The following is a 21,392-nucleotide window of genomic DNA, read 5'->3' as shown; positions in this document are numbered from 1 at the left end:
TCAACTCCATACCCCGAAGAGCAACCAATTCCATCAAGACACCAACCTTCATCTGAGAGCGACATAAAAAGCCCAACCATCCCCCTATTATAACCTGTAGTGTGACAAGGAGCCATAGTCCAGGACTGGAAGTTGCTAGTTGATATTGACCAGCAGCTAATCTTTCCACCTGGGATTGCAGCCACCCCTCTTAAGCCAGACTTGATACTGTGGTCCCCATTACTGAGGTCTGTCTACATCACAGAGCTCACAGTCCCATGGGAGAATTTAACAAGAGGCCTATGAGTGCAAGAAACTGTGCTACACAGAACTGGCAGCAGACGCTCAACAACCAGGATGGAAAGCAAAAGTCTATCCAGTTGAAGTAGAATGCAGAGGTTTTGTGGTTATTCGACCTTCAGGCTTCTAAAAGACTTTGGCTTCCATGGACAAGCTCTGTGACAGACAGATCAGTCTCTAAAGCAGCCGAAAGAAGCAACCAATGGATCTGGATCAAGTGGAAGGACCCTTGCTGGGCTCAAAGACCCACCCCATCCCCCACTCTATCTGAACTGCTGAGTGGACATCTTTCAAGCCAGCAGTATCAGCCCTCATCAACCACAAATGGTCCTCTCAACGAAACATCACTGAAGAAGGGTGCCCACTTGATGAAACTGATGAAGTTTTCACCCCTCTACCTCACTTAGATCCTGGATCCTCTTCCTCCCCTCACCCAGTTCCCAACCCTCCAGGAGGAGGGTGAACAAGGTTTGTCCCAGGGAAGAAGACGTCCCCTGTCGTGCATAGTCCCATGAGCTGCACCAGTTAAACAACTGGGCAATTGTCATGATTGTGCATGGGACACAAGCTGAGGTTTGATCACCCTGTAGCTGGCCTCCTGTGATGAGGGTGTCTAGTGTTCAAAGGCTGAAACACCCTGTGACTCAAACGTACACTACTGATAATGTGTGCCGTGTTTCATGATTCTTATGAGTCCCTGACTCTTTCTCTATGGGTCAGGGTCCTTGACTTCCTTTATTTATTAGAATGGTTGTTTCTTATATCTTATATTTGGTGGTATGGCTCTGTTCTGGGATCTCGCTGCCCTTCCACGTCTTTAGGTGGAAAGCATTACAGTGGAACAGCACACAGTCCTGTCCTCCCCGTGCATACAAGGAAAGCTGAAGGCAGAAAGAGAAGCAGCACACCCAAACAGAGCAGGCATCAATGATTCAGTCAGAGCTGAATAAAAGGAGGCACTGAGGTGGAGGAGGTTTAAAAATGCTGCTTGAGGATGGAGCAGCAAAGAGTAGGCAGGCTAGAGCTGTTTAAATAAGGCTGCATACGTACTATTTGACCAATAAAATCATTTGGAGTGAATCAGCTGATGAGGCTTGGTGAGATCAGCTGTTTCCAAAAACTCTGTCATGATAGTAGAGCGTGACTCAGTGGCCCACCTGAACTAACGCTGTGCTACATCTTTGTCATATCTCCAATAACCACAACAACTAGCTAGCTGGCTTTGGTATTATTTCATGATAGTAGCTGTTTACTTTTATACACATTCACACCCACATACATGTTTACCTCTGTGAGAAACAATTAGATCCTTCTAGTTGACTTCACTGAAATATTAGCTTGCTACCTGGCTACTTACATTAGCTACCTCCCTTGCTAGCATTGTCTACTTTGTGATTCATTTTGAGGAGTTCTTTGATGACACGTTGAAAATATAAAGATTTTCTTAATATAACAATGAGGAAGGTCTTGACCTGCTCTTTGGACAGTGTCTTGAGGTGACACTTGTTATGATTGGGTGCAATAATAAATTGGTAATTTTTAGCTGAGTATTTCATTTCTTCAGAGTGTCATCAGCAGCTGTAACCACAGAGACTCTGAACAAACAGGAATCATCAGAATCCATCTGACATGAAGCTGTGGTTTGAATCCCACTTCCCTCCTCTTTGAAGAGTAGTCAGATATCTGTGTTCAGGTTTTTGTACACTCTCTTCTACACTTTGTATCACTGTGTTTCTAAAGCACAGTAGTAGAGAGCTGTGTCTGCAGGGGTTAGCTTTGTAATGGTCAGTTCAGTTGAGCTGCGTGATGTTTGAGATCCATATCGTTTATCTGGAATATATTCATCACTCCATGATCTGGCTTCTTTCCAGAGTATAAACTGAGGTGCCTGCTGTCATCGAACATACTCTGATGTTGTCTCATAGTTACACCTGAGTGTGACAGATTGTCCTTCTGATCCACTGACTTGATGGTCTACAGGAGAGATTGTGTCTCCAGCTGTTGGTCCTGTAAAAAGTGTAGAAATGGACACCATGAGACTAAACATTGTTAGTGAGTCTGAAGGGAAGACAGTGAATAGTGTCAACTCTACAGTTATAGTCAGAACAGACACATGTCAACAGGTCAGAGATTCCTGCTCTGAACTCCAGTTTACTTCTTTAAGAAATAGAATCATTCAAATGTGTTTATTTAATCTCACCAAAGAAAAGAGCAGCCAGAATAATCCCCAGCCAAAGGTCCATCTCTACAACAAGGTTTGAACCAACAGGAGGAACTCTCTGATGTTCAACATTCACAGTGATGTTTGTTCTCTTCTCAGCAGAAGTTCTTATTCAAAGACAGGTGGAGCTCAGTATCTGGGTTTTGTACCACCTACTAGATGATGTGGCCCTCTAGTGGAGGTTGATGCTGTCTAGTTGAGGTGAACATGTCAGGAGAGCGATGTGGGAGAAGTCTTCCATCTGTTTGTAAAGAGTGTGAATGTTTGGACCAGCAGATCAGTGTGTGACTCCCTCTAGTGGATGTTGAGGAGTATTGTGTTGTCTTCTCTCCAGAGGTTTTTGTACAGAGTTGTGGTGTTTCCTGTCACTGTGGGCCTCAGAGTACAGTAGTACACAGCAGAGTCAGTCAGCTGAAGCTTCTGGATCTTCAGAGGAACTGATGTCCCGTTTATCGCAGCTTTAAATCTTTCTGTCTGGAACTCAGGAGCTTTTTCTGATTCGTCTGAGTAACATTTCATCATGTACCTCGGGAAATCATGAACTTCTTGTCTGTACCAGAACAAAGTGGGACCTTTATATGAAGTCTCAAATGTACAGTGAAGTGTGACTGTGTCTCCTTCAGAAGCAAAGACATCTTCTGTTGGCTGGATCACTCTGTCTTCTCCTTTACACTCTGAGAAGAGAACAGAAAGAGGAAGAGATGAATTATTGATTGATGAAAAAGGCTTGAGGTTAAATAAGTTACCTAACCTTAAGAACAGACACAAATAAGTCAGCAATAAATAAAATGTGTTCTGCTATACTTTCTCACCAAATAGAAGAGCAGCCAGAATAATCCACAGCCAAAGTTCCATCTCTACAACAAGGTTTGAACCAACAGGAGACCTGAGCTGATGTTCAGCCAGAAGTGTGAGAATAGTTCACTTTACAGCAGCTGTTACATATGAATGCTTGAACAGAGTGCTGTGCTGATCTGCCTCCTTGATAATGATGCCTCTAGTGGACATGAATAATATTACAGTTGTTTGTTAAAGAGACTCTTCCAGTAGGTTTTCTCCAGACTCTATGAAGGTCTTCAACAGTTTTATCAGATCCATGAATCTTCACCAACACAGGAAACCTGATCAAATCATGTTATCAATATATCATGATCAGCATATATTTAAAAACTGAGAGGACCCGGGAATGAACCCTGTGGAACACCTCAAGAAATCGAAGCCCTCAAAGAACAAAAGAGAAACTTGTTTAATAAAGATCATGAGACAAGAAATCAGCAGCAGAATCTGTGATGCTGTTTACTGAGTGACTTTATTTAAATGATTGAATTCAACAGTGGTGAAATGAAACACCAGAGTAAATATGATGACAAACAAGACGTCCTTTGTAGATATTTCATATTTTAATCATATCTGTTGTTTACATTCAAACTGTCAATCAGTGGGTCTGATTATGAAGAGAGTAGCCAGCAGAGAGCTCCTGATCTGACTGATCCATTGAGGTAAACTTACACTCTGATAGGGAACAGAGGATTTGTTGTAACACACAAATATGATGAGGTATTGTTCATGGAAATAAAATCACACTAAACCTCATTAACAACACTTTGTTTTATATTAACTTTATCTTTTTATTTAGTTTCTATCAGCATTAAATAATCCAGGTTGTATGAACACATCTAACTAAAGTTTATCAGTGTGAGACTCCCTCTAGTGGATGTTGAGGAGTATTGTGTTGTCTTCTCTCCAGAGGTTTTTGTACAGAGTTGTGGTGTTTCCTGTCACTGTGGGCTTCACAGCACAGTAGTACACAGCAGAGTCAGTCAGTGCAGCAGAGGAGATCTGTAGATCCAGATGTATTTTATCCTCCCTCACTGTAACAGACAGTCCAGAGACTGGAGCTGAAATTGGTCCTGTTGAAGTGTGAGAAGCGATAAACTCTGGTTGTTTTCCTGGATGTTGTCGATACCAGAAGAAATAATCACTACCATCAGCTTTTTTGGAGTAACTGTAGGACAGAGTGACGGTGCTGTCTTCTAAGCTGTGCTCTTCATTCTTGATTGGAGTGAGTTCATCACAGCTGACACCTAAAAAGATGAAACCAAAGAAATAATTCATGGTTACATCATTAAATCTTTACATTGAACAGACATAACGATACATCTAACATATTTAATGTTATAATGACAACTGTTGTCCAAACTGAAAGACTCTTTGTTCTCCAAATCACATCACACTGTCCATTTATTCCATACATACCTATGAGAGCTGAGAGGACCAACATCAGAGTGAGTTGTTCCATGTTTGTAGAGGTGAGATGCTGTAACTGAATGTTCAGTATGATTCAGTTTAGTGAGTAGAGTTTGGTCTGATGTTCACAGCTGGAATCAAACAGTTCTCTGTCATCAAACACCTCTGCAGTCATTGGGAGGAGACTCATCTGTTCAATTAGTTTCATTTCTGAATTGACAAACATCAAGCCTTCATCATGACAGACCATAGAAGTTTATCAGTGTGTGACTCCCTCTAGTGGATGTTGAGGAGTATTGTGTTGTCTTCTCTCCAGAGGTTTTTGTACAGTGAGCTCTCTCTTTTCCTAAGTCGATTATGAGATCATTTATTAAAAGTGACTTGCCTGATAGAGATCTAACATTTAGTAGAGCAAATTGTAACATGCTATTAACTTTGCTAGATTCACACTGTGGCTGACGCACAACTGGAATCAAGTTAGATAGAGTGACCGTACGTTTTAGTCTACTGATGTACTTTGCGCCATGCCAGCAGCTATTTGAGATAACTGGTATGTTAAAAACTTTCGGGACAAAGGGCCCTGGCCTTTCCCTGGAGATGTCAGGCTTAGCATGTGCCTTAAAACCTGGACCCAGAACACATCAGTACACACACTCTTTTGGGCTCTTATTGGGAGACTGGTGTAGGTTCAGATCTAGCTTTGGAAGGGGGTACAGGTGGGGCTCGTCTGCGCAGAGGTAGTGGACGGGGGCCGGGTTGTTGTAGGGGAACTAGGGGGGATAGGATCCCAGGTTGGAGGGGAGTGAGTCTGGTACCAGTGTTGACAAGTTTGTTCATTTGTTCAGTAAACTCCAACATGGGGGAGGAGGGGGAGGGGATACCCGGTGAACTGGGTGGAGTTTGGGCAGGTGGAGTTGGTGAATCCTCTCGGGCAGGTGGAGTTGGGGGATTCTCTCGAGCAGGTGGAGTTGGTGAATCCTCTCGAGCGGGTGGAGTTGGTGAATCCTCTCGGGCGGGTGGAGTTGGGGGATTCTCTCGGGCGGGTGGAGTTGGGGGATTCTCTCGGGCGGGTGGAGTTGGGGGATTCTCTTGAGCCGGTGGAGTTGGGGGATTCTCTCGAGCAGGTGGAGTTGGGGGATTCTCTCGGGCGGGTGGAGTTGGGGGATTCTCTCGAGCAGGTGGAGTTGGTGAATCCTCTCGGGCAGGTGGAGTTGGGGGATTCTCTCGAGCAGGTGGAGTTGGTGAATCCTCTCGGGCAGGTGGAGTTGGGGGATTCTCTCGAGCAGGTGGAGTTGGTGAATCCTCTTGAGTAGGTGGAATAGGTGAATCTTCTCCAGCAGTGGCTCCTGGTGAAGGACATACGGCCTCTTCTTTTTCATTTTGGCACCCCTCATGGCCAGAACACATAGGCGGGGGGGGGGGGAGTCGGTTCTCCTTCATGTTTTGGTGTTTGCTCCTTTTGTTTGGGTTCATCTTGTCTCTTGTCCTTGGCAGTGGGAACAGTGTGATGCAGGAAGAAAGAGAGATTGGAGGTGAAAAGCATCACCCCTGACTTGTTAAGGGAAAGGCCATCTCCTTTGAAAAAATGTCTTCTGTCCCAGAAAAAGTTAAAATTGTCAATAAAATGGATTGAGTGGACCTCACATTCTGTTGAAAGCCATCTGTTGATTGCCAACAGTCTGCTGAATCTCTCTCCTCCTCCTCTGACTGGTGGTAAAGGCCCACTGAAAAAGACTTCAACCTTCAGAGAGCTCACTGCATTTAGCAGATTACCTAAGTCATGTTTGAGCACTTCAGATTGTCTTTTCCCAATATCATTTGGCCCTGTGTGCAGTACAAGGTGTTTCAAATTGGGACTTTCTTCACAAATGCTGAAGATTCTGTCGGTCATGTTGGAGACTGTATCATCAGGAAAGCACAACACTCTTGTTTTTCTGCTGTACATGCTTCTCACATCTTTGATAGCAGAATCACCAACAACCAGAGTCTCAGCATCATTCAGTAGCTTTCCTTGTAGCTTTCTAACTTCTGACTTCTTGTCAGGTCGTACCCTTCTCTGTGGGTTCAGGGGGTTGTCCAGGTGTCCAGTTGGAAATCCTGGGTCTTGCATTAGAGGAAGAAATTGATTTTGTAACTCCACAGCCGCTGGTATTGGAGCCTTGTTGGTAATCTTCCCTTTAGCCTTTATCCACGGCTGTGTCTTCCTCTGCACCGGTGTTGAGGAGGCAGATACCGCGGGCCAGCCTGTAGCATCACAGATCTCTGGGCGCTGGGTTCTACCTGTTGGACGTCTCCATGTGGCAGCTGGTGTACTCTTTGGTTTTGCCCCGAGAGCATTCCAGGGAGGATTGATAGTGGCAGATTTGTTACCTTTTGCACAGCCCCTCTGTTTGGTGGGAGCTGTATCAGAGCTCATTAGCTCAATGTTAGCATTCTCCAGTCTGTTGTTTTGAATCAACGGAAGAGTGCTGTCATTTTCGCCGGGTCCATTCACTTCTGCGTTTATTTCTAAACGTTGAACTTTATTCTCCAAAACTGCGACCTGCTGCAGCAGTTTGTGGAGGTCATCAGTGGAGAAAGGAGGCATCACGGTACTGGTTAGCTTTTAGCTGACAGTAGGCACCTGATTTGTCCGCTAAGAAAAATGTCTCCACAAACAGAGGTATTCCAGGAATAAATGGCTTTCTTGGTAAACGTCAAAAATGTTTACTCGCATCGAGGTGTGGGAGAAAAAAGCAAAAAGAGAGGAAAAAAAAAAAAGGGAGTGAAGCAGAGCGCAAAGCGGAGAGCTAAGAAAAACATGTCTACACTCTCAGGAAGCAGGAAGTGGAATCTAAAAAGCTGAAACACCCTGTGACTCAAATGTACACTACTGATCATGTGTCCCGTGTTTCATGATTCTTATGAGTCCCTGACTCTTCACCTATGGGTCAGGGTCCTTGACTTCCTTTATTTATTAGAATGGTTGTTTCTTACCCTTTTGATGGTTTGAGTCCCTGACTATTTTTAGTCCAGGTAATTATTTGTTTGTGTGCCTGTAAAGCACTTTGGTCAGCTGAAGCTGTTCTAAATGTGCTTTATAAACTTTATTTATCTTAACTCAATGGTTGCTTTGATTATCCGTCCTCCCTCTTTTGTTTGAAAAACTGCAACACCCCCTGATTCAAAGATACACCACTGATGATGTGTCCAAAGATTTACATCTTTCCCACATCTGAGATACAGCTCTCACTCCACTCTCAGCATGAAGGCAGATCTCATGTGTATACCACACATTGGAACAATGGACAGTTTTACATCATGTCCTGTGTTTCATGATTACGAGGATAGAACTCACTTTAATTGATGAATTATCTATTGTTTATTCTTGTGATGAATCTTTGTGTTGAGTGCATATATTGTGTTCATGTGGATCCTCCCTCAGAGTGTCATCAGCAGCTGTAACCACAGAGACTCTGAACAAACAGGAATCATCAGAATCCATCTGACATGAAGCTGTGGTTTGAATCCCACTTCCCTCCTCTTTGAAGAGTAGTCAGATATCTGTGTTCAGGTTTTTGTACAGCCTCTTCTACACTTTGTATCACTGTGTTTCTAAAGCACAGTAGTAGAGAGCTGTGTCTGCAGGGGTTAGCTTTCTAATGGTCAGTTCAGTTGAGCTGTGTGATGTTTGAGATTCATATCGTTTATCTGGAATATATTCAGAACCACTCCTTGATCTGGCTCCTTTCCAGAGTATAAACTGAGGTGCCTGGAGGTCAGAATGATGTCTGTACCAGTTGAGGTCAACATACTGGTATGTTGTCTCATAGTTACACCTGAGTGTGACAGATTGTCCTTCTGATTCACTGACTTGATGGTCTACAGGAGAGATTGTGTCTCCAGCTGTTGGTCCTGTAAAAAGTGTAGAAATGGACACCATGAGACTAAACATTGTTAGTGAGTCTGAAGGGAAGACAGTGAATAGTGTCAACTCTACAGTTATAGTCAGAACAGACACATGTCAACAGGTCAGAGATTCCTGCTCTGAACTCCAGTTTACTTCTTTAAGAAATAGAATCATTCAAATGTGTTTATTTCATCTCACCAAAGAAAAGAGCAGCCAGAATAATCCCCAGCCAAAGGTCCATCTCTACAACAAGGTTTGAACCAACAGGAGGAACTCTCTGATGTTCAACATTCACAGTGATGTTTGTTCTCTTCTCAGCAGAAGTTCTTATTCAAAGACAGGTGGAGCTCAGTATCTGGGTTTTGTACCACCTACTAGATGATGTGGCCCTCTAGTGGAGGTTGATGCTGTCTAGTTGAGGTGAACGTGTCAGGAGAGCGATGTGGGAGAAGTCTTCCATCTGTTTGTAAAGAGTGTGAATGTTTGGACCAGCAGATCAGTGTGTGACTCCCTCTAGTGGATGTTGAGGAGTATTGTGTTGTCTTCTCTCCAGAGGTTTTTGTACAGAGTTGTGGTGTTTCCTGTCACTGTGGGCCTCAGAGCACAGTAGTACACAGCAGAGTCAGTCAGTGCAGCAGAGGAGATCTGTAGATCCAGATGGTTCTTTCCAGACACCTTAGTCGAGAACTCAGAGTCTGATTTGAGAGATTCTGCTGGTCTTGAAGAGTTAAGCCCAGAGATATACAGAATAAACTCTGGTTGTTTTCCTGGATGTTGTTGATACCAGAAGAAATCATCACCACCAGAAATAGTCTTGGAGTATGTGTAGGACAGAGTTATCGTGCTGTCTTCTGAACCCAACACTTCATTCTTGACTGGAGTGAGATCATCACAGATAACACCTGAAGGGAAAATAACACTTACTCTCTTTCATGTGATTTCCAGTAAGAACAAAGAAGTGCTGCTGATTCTAAACCCTCTTTTTGAATGAATAAAGCTCTGATATTGTTAATGACCTACCTGTTAATGTGAGCAGAAACACAAACTGACTCAAATATACTGACAGCATCTTTAAACATAAAGAGTCTCCTTCTGTATGAAGCACCTTTGTGAAAGTTTGTCTTTTTGGTGGTTGAGTCTCAGTTTGACTCCTCCCTTTAACCCCTCCCTCCACTCAACTCTAAAATCATCTTTGTTTGTCTCTTATGTAGGACTGTAGTGTGGCTGAGGAATGAGACCAGGCTGACACAGGTCCACAGATTTACATTTGGAGTAACTGGACTTTATGTTTGATTGATAAGAGTTTTACATCTTTTTATTTCCAGTCACTGCTGGTGTTCCTCAGGGTTCTGTCCTGGGTCCCCTTCTCTTCATCATCTATCTCCTTCCTCTTTGATATATCTTCCTTAAGTATAACATCCAGTTCCATTGCTATGCAGATGACACCCAGCTCTACCTTTCCACCAAACCCACCTCCTCCCTCCCACCTTCTTCCCTGTCTGAATATCTAGAACCACCATCCTGGTCAACATCCTGGTTATAACCTGCATCGATTACTGCAACTCCCTTCTGTTCGGCCTCCCTCTGAAGTCCAACCATGAACTTCAACTGGTCCAGATCTCTGCAGCTTGCATCATCTCCAGATCCCCCTCTGTCAATCACATCACTCCTGTCCTTCAGCAGCTTCATCGACTCCTGGTTACATTTTGCATCAACTTCAAAATTCTGCTCCTCACCTTTAAGGCCATCCAGAACCTCGGCCCACTGTACCTCTCTGAACTCCTGCACATCAACTCACCCACCCACACTCTCAGGTTTTCTTCTTCCCTTCATGCTTGTCCACCATGGGGTCCAGAGCCTTCGGTCTGCCCCCACCTCTGGAACTCCCTCCTACCTGACATACGTAACATCAACTCTCTCCATTTTTAAATTTCATCTCGAAACATCATCTTTATAAACTCTCATATTCAGTCTGATAATTCCCCTCCAGTCTCATAAATCTACTACATCCTATAAATCTGTCTTTTTAATGTTCATTTTATTGATGTAATTGTTACTGTGCTGTTTTTATCGTAGGCTTTGTGAGGTGTCTTTGAGAGTTTTGAAAGGCATCTGTAAATAAAATGTATTATTATTAAAGGTGGCTTGCCCTCTCCTGGTCGGTGAGGAGGCCTTGCCCCAGGTGGAGGAGTTCACGTATCTCGGGGTCTTGTTCAGCAGTGGGGGGAAGATGGAGCAGAAGATCAACAAACGGATCGGTGCAGCGACCGCAGTCATGGTGTGGCTGTATTAGTATAGATAGATAGATAGATAGATAGATAGATAGATAGATAGATACTTTAATGATCCCGAGAGAAATTCAAGGCATCCAGTAGCAGTATACAGACAGGCAGGACACAAGACATTAGTTACAATACACACCCTCTGTCCCCCCCTGTATGCAATAATCCCCCAAACAAGATTTAGCAGCCCCTATGTGACTAAGAGTAAACATAATTACAAGTTAAACCTGTGCAGTTATTATTAGCATTAGACTTAAAACTTATATAGCATAAATGTACATAACCTGTGAGGAGAGAAAAACATGTGCTGGTTAAAAGAGACCTGTAAACAGTTAAAGAGCCTTAGAAACAAAGTGCTGACCTTCTAGAAACTAGTTACATGTGCATGTACAGAGGTGTTTGAGGTAGTGCCAGAGGTGTGAGTACAGTCATTAAACAGTCCATGCAGGAATGCAGACTGGGCCATTAAAGTGCTCAGCAACATAAAGGAGCAGTGATTTGCATTAAGTGTCCAAAACAATAAGGTGAAATCAGGAGTGATCAGGGTGATTATCATTAAAGTACCCAACTATTGAGGAGCAGATTAGCATTAAGTGTCGAAGACAACAGAGTGAAACTTGACCTAGTTAGGGTGATCATGTCAACCATTACAGATGTAGCATAACAATACAGTAGGATAAAACCAGACATGATTAGAGTGATTATCAGTAAAGTGACCAGTGCTCAGTAAGGTGACTATCAATATGTATTAAAGTGTCCAACTGGAGGCTGACTCTGAGGTCTGCAGTGCAGATGAGGAGTGAGAAAAAAGTGAAGAATGTGTCCAGGCATGCTGCGTCCCTCTTCTTGCAGCTTCCTCCCCAGCACACCACGGCGTAGAAGAGGACGCTGGACACCACAGACTGGAAGAACATCTGCAGCAGCTTTTTGCAGATGTTGAAGGACCCCAGCCTTCTCAAGAAGCACAGACGACTCTGTCCCTTCTCGCAGGTAGTGTCCATGTTAGGCGACCAGTCCAGCTTGTCATCCAGCTGCAGTCCCAGATACCCGTAGGTCCCCCCCGGACGTCTCTGCTTAGACTTCTGCCCCCGTGACCCAGCCCGGAAAAGAGGCAGAAAATGGATGGATGGATAGACTCCCTCTAGTGGATGTTGAGGAGTATTGTGTTGTCTTCTCTCCAGAGGTTTTTGTACAGAGTTGTGGTGTTTCCTGTCACTGTGGGCTGCAGAGCACAGTAGTACACAGCAGAGTCAGTCAGCTGAAGCTTCTGGATCTTCAGAGGAACTGATGTCCCAATGATTGTTACATTGAATCTGTCTGCTGAGATACCAGGAGCGTTTTCTGATACTCCAACATAGCTTTTCCACAGATACTTTGGGAAATCACCCACTTCTTGTCTGTACCAGAACAAAGTTTTACTTGTACTTGTAGTCTCAAATGTACAGTGAAGTGTGACTGTGTCTCCTTCAGAAGCAAAGACATCTTCTGTTGGCTGGATCACTCTGTCTTCTCCTTTACACTCTGAGAAGAGAACAGAAAGAGGAAGAGATGAATTATTGATTGATGAAAAAAGGCTTGAGGTTAAATAAGTTACCTATCCTTAAGAACAGACACAAATAAGTCAGCAATAAATAAAATGTGTTCTGCTATACTTTCTCACCAAATAGAAGAGCAGCCAGAATAATCCACAGCCAAAGTTCCATCTCTACAACAAGGTTTGAACCAACAGGAGACCTGAGCTGATGTTCAGCCAGAAGTGTGAGAATAGTTCACTTTACAGCAGCTGTTACATATGAATGCTTGAACAGAGTGCTGTGGTGATCTGCCCCCTTGATTATGATGCCTCTAGTGGGCATAAATAATATTACAGTTGTGTATTAAAGAGACTCTTCCAGCAGGTTTTCTCCAGACTCTATGAAGGTCTTTAACAGTTTTATTAGATCCATTAATCTTCACCAACACAGAGGAAACCTGATCAAATCATGTTATCAATATATCATGATCAGCATATAATTAAAAACTGAGAGGACCCAGGAATGAACCCTGTGGAACACCTCAAGAAATCAGTGTGTGACTCCCTATAGTGGATGTTGAGGAGTATTGTGTTGTCTTCTCCCCAGAGGTTTTTGTACAGAGTTGTGGTGTTTCCTGTCACTGTGGGCCTCAGAGCACAGTAGTACACAGCAGAGTCAGTCAGTGCAGCAGAGGAGATCTGTAGATCCAGATGTATTTTATCCTCCCTCACTGTAACAGACAGTCCAGAGACTGGAGCTGATATAAGTCCTGTTAATGTGTGAGAGGCGAGAAACCGTGGTTGAGTTCCTGGATGTTGTCGATACCAGAAGAAATAAGTATCAGGAAGAGCAGCTTTGAAGTATCTGTAGGTCAGAGTGACAGTTTGGTTTTCTAAACTGGACTCTTCATTCTGAACTGGATTGAGATCTTTACAGCTGACACCTACAAGAAGAAACAAGATTTACATCACACCTGTCTTTGAGTTTACAGTAAATCGACCTCACTGTCTAATAAAATACAATTATCTCATGTCTGCACCTGTCTGATGAAGCACAATGTGAATGTGTAGTCTTAATATAAATCATGTCAGGTACCTGTCAGCAGGATCAGAACCAGTCTGAAGTGCACTGCCTCCATCTCAGACCTGTTTCTGTTTAAACAGCACTGAGACCTTTTCTGTTTCTGAAGCTCCTCCCTTCATCTTCTCTGCTGCTCTTCAGCCTTCTGACATTTTACATGACTTCAATATTTACCTTTCAGTTTCTGTTGGGTTCAGACTCTGAGGGTTTGATCAGGTTCAGACTCTGAGGGTTTGATCAGGTTCAGGTTCAGACTCTGAGGGTTTGATCGGGTTCAGACTCTGAGGGTTTGATCAGGTTCAGACTCTGAGGGTTTGATCAAGTTCAGGTTCAGACTCTGAGGGTTTGATCAGGTTCAGACTCTGAGGGCTTGATCAGGTTCAGACTCTGAGGGTCTGATCAGGTTCAGACTCTGAGGGTTTGAACAGGTTCAGGTTCAGACTCTGAGGGTTTGATCAGGTTCAGACACTGAGGGTTTGATCAGGTTCAGGTTCAGACTCTGAGGGTTTGATCAGGTTCAGACACTGAGGGTTTGATCAAGTTCAGGTTCAGACTGAGGGTTTGATCAGGTTCAGACTCTGAGGGTTTGATCAGGTTCAGACTCTGAGGGTCTGATCAGGTTCAGACTCTGAGGGTTTGATCAGGTTCAGACTCTGAGGGTTTGATCAGGTTCAGACTCTGAGGGTTTGATCAGGTGCAGACTCTAAGGGTTTGATCAGGTTCAGACTCTGAGGGTTTGATCAGGTTCAGACTCTGAGGGTTTGATCAGGTTCAGACTCTGAGGGTTTGATCAGGTTCAGACTCTGAGGGTTTGATCAGGTTCAGACTCTGAGGGTTTGATCAGGTTCAGGTTCAGACTCTGAGGGTTTGATCAGGTTCAGACTCTGAGGGTTTGATCAGGTTCAGACTCTGAGGGTTTGATCAGGTTCAGGTTCAGACTCTGAGGGTTTGATCAGGTTCAGACTCTGAGGGCTTGATCAGGTTCAGACTCTGAGGGTTTGTTCAGGTTCAGACTCTGAGGGTTTGATCAGGTTCAGGTTCAGAGTCTGAGGGTTTGATCAGGTTCAGACTCTGAGGGTTTGATTAGGTTCAGACTCTGAGGGGCTGATCAGGTTCAGACACTGAGGGTTTGATCAGGTTCAGACTCTGAGGGTTTGATCAGGTTCAGACACTGAGGGTTTGATCAAGTTCAGGTTCAGACTCTGAGGGTTTGATCAGGTTCAGACTCTGAGGGTTTGATCAGGTTCAGACTCTGAGGGTTTGATCAGGTTCAGACTCTGAGGGTCTGATCAGGTTCAGACTCTGAGGGTTTGATCAGGTTCAGACTCTGAGGGTTTGATCTGGTTCAGACTCTGAGGGTTGGATCAGGTTCAGACCCTGAGGGTTTGATCAGGTTCAGACTCTGAGGGTTTGATCAGGTTCAGACTCTGAGGGTTTGATCAGGTTCAGACTCTGAGGGTTTGATCAGGTTCAGGTTCAGACTCTGAGGGTTTGATCAGGTTCAGACCCTGAGGGTTTGATCAGGTTCAGACTCTGAGGGTTTGATCAGGTTCAGACTCTGAGGGTTTGATCAGGTTCAGACTCTGAGGGTTTGATCAGGTTCAGACTCTGAGGGTTTGATCAGGTTCAGACTCTGAGGGTTTGATCAGGTTCAGACTGAGGGTTTGATCAGGTTCAGACTCTGAGGGTTTGATCAGGTTCAGGTTCAGACTCTGAGGGTTTGATCAGGTTCAGACTCTGAGGGTTTGATCAGGTTCAGACTCTGAGGGTTTGATCAGGGTCAGACTCTGAGGGTTTGATCAGGTTCAGGTTCAGACTCTGAGGGTTTGATCAGGTTCAGACTCTGAGGGTTTGATCAGGTTCAGACTCTGAGGGTTTGATCAGGTTCAGGTTCAGACTCTGAGGGTTTGATCAGGTTCAGACTCTGAGGGTTTGATCAGGTTCAGACTCTGAGGGTTTGATCAGGTTCAGACTCTGAGGGTTTGATCAGGTTCAGACTCTGAGGGTTTGATCAGGTTCAGACACTGAGGGTTTGATCAAGTTCAGGTTCAGACTCTGAGGGTTTGATCAGGTTCAGACTCTGAGGGTTTGATCAGGTTCAGACTCTGAGGGTTTGATCAGGTTCAGACTCTGAGGGTTTGATCAGGTTCAGGTTCAGACTCTGAAGGTTTGATCAGGTTCAGACTCTGAGGGTTTGATCAGGTTCAGACTCTGAGGGTTTGATCAGGTTCAGACTCTGAGGGTTTGATCAGGTTCAGACTCTGAGGGTTTGATCAGGTTCAGACTCTGAGGGTTTGATCAGGTTCAGACTGAGGGTTTGATCAGGTTCAGACTCTGAGGGTTTGATCAGGTTCAAACTGAGGGTTTGATCAGGTTCAGGTTCAGACTCTGAGGGTTTGATCAGGTTCAAACTGAGGGTTTGATCAGGTTCAGGTTCAGACTCTGAGGGTTTGATCAGGTTCAGACTCTGAGGGTTTGATCAGGTTCAGACTCTGAGGGTTTGATCAGGTTCAGACTCTGAGGGTTTGATCAGGTTCAGACTCTGAGGGTTTGATCAGGTTCAGGTTCAGACTCTGAGGGTTTCCCGTCACTGTGGGTCTCACAGCTCAGAGTCGACTCTAAGTAAACAGAATGAGTCCTGCATGTTCGGTCTTCGCGAGTCTCTGCTGCCCTCTGCTGGACTATAAACACATCTTCACTCTGATTCTGAATAAACATGAATTAAATTTTTACTTGTATTTTAAATCGTCTCTTTCAAACAAACCTTGAGCTCTGTCAGAACTGAGTGAGACACGATGTGAACTGTTCTGTCCTAATGTTTCATTGAACAGACACATTATCATCTGCTCTCTGAACAGAAACAAAGTGAGTCAATCCAGGACCGGTTCATGGTAGTCTCGCTGTAAGAGGACTTTATTCTGCCCAGCTGCGTCCTGTCTGTGAGTCAGACAGACTTTACTTTAATATATATTTAACATTTGTTTGTCCTGTATGGTTTATGTATTTTCACCTGTGACTGCTTGTCTGTCCACTTAATTACTTCCATGTTGTTCCATTTGTTGCTTTTTTCAATGTTTGAATTTTATTGTGTTTTTTTGGGAGCCCTTTATAACATTTTTATATTTTTATCTGATTTAATTTTAAGTGATTTTTATCCTGCTTTGCTGCTGTAACAATGTACATTTCTGCCTGATCACTGCCCTTGAGCAAGGCACCAAAGTAATATCGGTTTTAGGAGAAAGAAGGACGAGGTGTCCCCGGGGATCATTCAGGGTCTGGACTGGACTCTGGGGGTTCTGCCTCCTGTTTAATGGTTTAAACTGGTTATTGATTGACTGATTGATTGTTCTGTAAATGATGTTTGTCACCTGACAGGATCAATAAAGTTTTCTTCTTCTACGTTTTTCATTTCTGACATTATGTTTTGATTTTGTATTTATTGATAATAAAATGAAAGTTTTATATTGAACATTAATGTCTTGAACTTGTTTTCTCTGATGTGGTAGATTTATGTGGACATAAATAAACATTTCTTAAAGAAGGTCACGTGCTGTTTGTTTGTTTGTTTGTTTGTTTGTTTGTTTGTTTGTTTTAGTCAGGGGGCTCAGGGGAACATGAACCCTTTAAAGTGATCCTGCATCAGTGTGTCTGCAGACACAGGGCGTGGGACCTTTAACTCCTACAACGCTGCTGTTCATTGGTCAGCACGATCTGGTGGCCGCCAGCCGTCCAATCACAGGCCTCCATCTTGATACGTCAACGCCCTGCATCTCTACAGCAGGAAGAGTCGCCGCATCAGGATATCTGACAGTAAACGGATCTTTAAAAGACTTTTATTGAATTTAAAAAAACAAACAAACACAACAAGCTGTGAGTCTGTTCCGTCTGCAGCTCGCGCGTCAAAGACGTCACCTGTCACGTGAGAGGTGGATGTCTGCTGCAGGTGAGGGGAAGCTAACTGCTGGTAGCATTAGCATCCTTCCTGCTGACACAGCGGCTCACACCGCTGCTCAGACCCGAGAGGAGACGCTCAGGAGGCGGCCTGTCGGAGTGACATCCCCCGCTGTCGGTAGGTGAGCTCCGGGTCCGCAGCGCGCGCGAGGCTGCACGTTCACGTGGAGCAGGACTTAAAACCACGACCTGTTAGTCTGTCTGAATACTGTTATTAAAAGACTGTCAGAATAAAGTTTAAAGTCCAAATGACATGAAGGTCATTTTCATCATCTTTCTCTTATTTCATTGGTCCATCAGAAGGTCAGGAATCAAACCATCAACCTCGACACGCCCCGCCCTGATGCAACATCAGGTTTTCAACATAGGACTCCATAACCACCTAGTGTTGTAGACAAGACCAGGACCACTGCAGGGCGAGACCGAGACAAGACCAGGACCACTGCAGGGCGAGATCGAGACAAGACCAGGACCACTGCAGGGCGAGACCGAGACAAGACCAGGACCACTGCAGGGCGAGACAAGACCAGGACCACTGCAGGGCGAGACAAGACCAGGACCACTGCAGGGCGAGACCAAGACAAGACCAGGACCACTGCAGGGCGAGACCGAGACAAGACCAGGACCACTGCAGGGCGAGACCGAGACAAGACCAGGACCACTGCAGGGCGAGACCAGGACCACTGCAGGGCGAGACCGAGACAAGACCATGACCACTGTAGGGCGAGACCAAGACAAGACCAGGACCACTGCAGGGCGAGACCAGGACCAGGACCACTGCAGGGCGAGACCGAGACAAGACGAGGACCACTGCAGGGCGAGACCGAGACAAGACCAGGACCACTGCAGGGCGAGACCGAGATAAGACCAGGACCACTGCAGGGCGAGACTGAGACAAGACCAGGACCACTGCAGGGCGAGACCAGGACCATAAGTCAGAAAAACTCTTGTGTTTAGGGGGCGTCTCCCTCACTCAGGTTTGGGGCGTTGGGGGATCAGAATCAAACTCTTGACTGAATGAAGTGATTGGTTCTTTTACAAAGAGGCGTGGTCCTTCTGGTCACAGTGATGCGGTCTGAGACCGGGTCTAAGTGGTTTTGTCTGGAGACCTGATGTGAGAGGTCCAACATTTAAAAGGACAGAGCCTGGTCTCTTCTGACCGGGTCAGAACCTTTCAAAACAACAGAGCTCTCTCAGGGACGATAACGTCTCCTCCTCCATTTTCCAGAGGGACGCACGCTCGCTCATAGTTGTCGTGGTCATGTTGCTATGGTGACGAGGTGGTGAACGAGTCCTGAGACTCTGAGATAGGTCACACCACGCAGGTTTGAAATATGGCGTCTAATGAGGAAGGTGTTTTTAATTCGACAGTATGAAGCAGCGACAGAGCGCGTGCCTGTTGACCTTTTGACCCCGGAGGTCGGACTGGTTGAGCGACCCTGAAGGTCTCATGTTTGAATGTTTGTGTTCTTCAGCTGCTTCTTGTATGGCTGAGTGAAGAGCAGCCATGAGTGCGGAGCCGGACGCCCTGGCCGTGGTCAACCAGCTGCGGGACCTGGCCGCCGACCCCATGAACCGCAGGGCCATTGTCCAGGACCAGGGCTGCCTGCCAGGACTCATCCTGTTCCTGGATAACCCCAACCCTCAGGTGGTCTACTCCGCCCTCCTGGTGAGTGTCTACTTTACTGTACATGAAGCAAGGTGTCAGATCAGGGTTCTGGTCCCGCCCCCTTCACCTGGCTGACTGTGATTGGTTGTTCCAGGCGATCCGTTACCTGGCAGAATGCCGAGCCAACCGGGAGAAGCTGAAGGGGGAGCTGGGGATGATGCTGAGCCTGCAGAACGTGGTGCAGAAGTGAGTCCTGATGAACCTCATTATGATCCAAACAGGTCGGACTGATCCCAGCTGTCATTGGACGAGAGGCGGGGCTACACCTGCCAATCACAGCACAGACAGACGGTCACACCTACGGGGTGTATAAGAGGCCTGGCTGCAGCCAGCATACCAACATACATGTTAGAGATGAAGGTCCCTGCAGGCAGAGGTTAAAGGTCACAGAGGGATCTGAGGATGAGACTTCAGGTTCAGGACTTCAGGGAGGAAGAGGAGAACGGGTTTCTGTTTGTTGGGTGCCATAAAAACATCTGAGTTTTTTTCTGTTTACGTCTCTGAGCATGTGACCGCTGTGTTCCAGTCTTAATCAGTCACTGGTCTCGTCCAGGTCCACCACCCCCGGGGAGACCAAGCTGCTGGCGTCGGAGATCTACGAGGTCCTTCAGGCGTCGGGCGGCGCTGACTCTGAGACGGCCGAGGAGACGGTCAGCAGCCGGCGTAAAGCCCAGTTCTTCCTGGGCTCGAGCAACAAGAGAGCCAAGACGGTCATCCTCCACATCGACGGGCTGGACGACTCGGTGAGCGGGGAACACCTCATGATGACATCACAGACAAAGAACAGACTTCTATTCGCTGATATTCAGAGAGCTCCTCACCGGAGTCAATGCAGCAGCCAGTATGTCCTCCTTCTAACTTTAGATTCTGCTCCTGAATGCTCTGGATCTGATTGGACCAGAGAAGGTAGACGGGGCTTTGAAGGCCGTTTTGGACGCCCCTGGGTTTGCCAGATATGAGAGCAGTTATCAGGTGAACAGGTGTTGCAGCGATGGAAGCGGGCAGTGGAACTGCTTCAGATAGAAGTGATTGTACCCGAGCTAAAAAGCCTCTGCATGTTTCTAATAAGCTCCAGCAGCAGAAAGCTGCTCAAACTAGGATCAATGTTGGAGATGAAACATGGAGAGAGGTTAGAACGCAGAAAGCTTTACAGACCCATGCAGAGCTGGCTAAACACTGAAGCTACAGAGTCCACCACATGCAGAGCTGGCTAAACACTGAAGCTACAGTGTCCACCACATGCAGAGCTGGCTAAACACTGAAGCTACAGTGTCCACCACATGCAGAGCTGGCTAAACACTGAAGCTACAGTGTCCACCACATGCAGAGCTGGCTAAACACTGAAGCTACAGTGTCCACCACATGCAGAGCTGGCTAAACACTGAAGCTACAGTGTCCACCACATGCAGAGCTGGCTAAACACTGAAGCTACAGTGTCCACCACATGCAGAGCTGGCTAAACACTGAAGCTAGAGTGTCCACCACATGCAGAGCTGGCTAAGCACTGAAGCTACAGTGTCCACCACATGCAGAGCTGGCTAAACACTGAAGCTACAGTGTCCACCACATGCAGAGCTGGCTAAACACTGAAGCTACAGTGTCTCTACATGCTGAGCTGGCTAAGCACTGAAGCTACAGTGTCTCTACATGCAGAGCTGGCTAAACACTGAAGCTACAGTGTCTCTACATGCTGAGCTGGCTAAACACTGAAGCTACAGTGTCTCTACATGCTGAGCTGGCTAAACACTGAAGCTACAGTGTCCACCACATGCTGAGCTGGCTAAACACTGAAGCTACAGTGTGCACCACATGCAGAGCTGGCTAAACACTGAAGCTACAGTGTCCACCACATGCAGAGCTGGCTAAACACTGAAGCTACAGTGTCCACCACATGCAGAGCAGGCTAAACACTGAAGCTACAGTGTCCACCACATGCAGAGCTGGCTAAACACTGAAGCTACAGTGTCCACTACATGCTGACCTGTGTGATAGGAGGGGGGGAGACAGCTCTCTGTGATGATTAGAGTTCAGACTGCAGTATTCATTTTAAACACTAGGGGGCGGAGCTACAGACTGCTTCATGAAGTTCTATTTGGTTTAATATTGGTTTATAGAAGATCAGTAAACTGTTGTACCTGTCTCAACAACACTGCACTCCTGGCAGTGAGTCGTAGCTGAGGAGTGATTTAGTCTAATCTGATTGGACAGGCTGGACCTCGTCGTTAGGTATGACACATTCTTTCAAAAGCTGTGATTGGTT

General features: G+C 45.6%; 1 protein-coding gene across 4 annotated transcripts in view; it reads left to right on the top strand.

Moving 5' to 3' along the window:
- LOC306826983 (armadillo repeat-containing protein 1-like) overlaps positions 1-21,392 on the top strand; it is a 122,038-nt gene that overhangs the window by 97,443 nt on the left and 3,203 nt on the right. The window contains exons 1-4 of one of the 4 annotated variants that reach the window (XM_079348583.1): positions 16,905-17,585; positions 18,939-19,132; positions 19,227-19,318; positions 19,659-19,875. In XM_079348583.1, coding sequence (XP_079204709.1) covers positions 18,971-19,132; positions 19,227-19,318; positions 19,659-19,875 — 471 coding nt within the window. In that variant the 5' untranslated portion in view covers positions 16,905-17,585; positions 18,939-18,970. Of the gene's footprint in view, positions 1-16,904; positions 17,586-18,938; positions 19,133-19,226; positions 19,319-19,658; positions 19,876-21,392 lie in introns of those variants that run through there. The other 3 variants (XM_079348582.1, XM_079348585.1, XM_079348584.1) reach the window with 3 other exon arrangements.

This window comes from Symphodus melops (assembly GCF_947650265.1).
Source record: "Symphodus melops genome assembly, chromosome: 7".
In the NCBI taxonomy this organism is placed as follows: Eukaryota; Metazoa; Chordata; class Actinopteri; order Labriformes; family Labridae; genus Symphodus; species Symphodus melops.
This window is presented reverse-complemented; position numbering and strand designations above follow the sequence as displayed.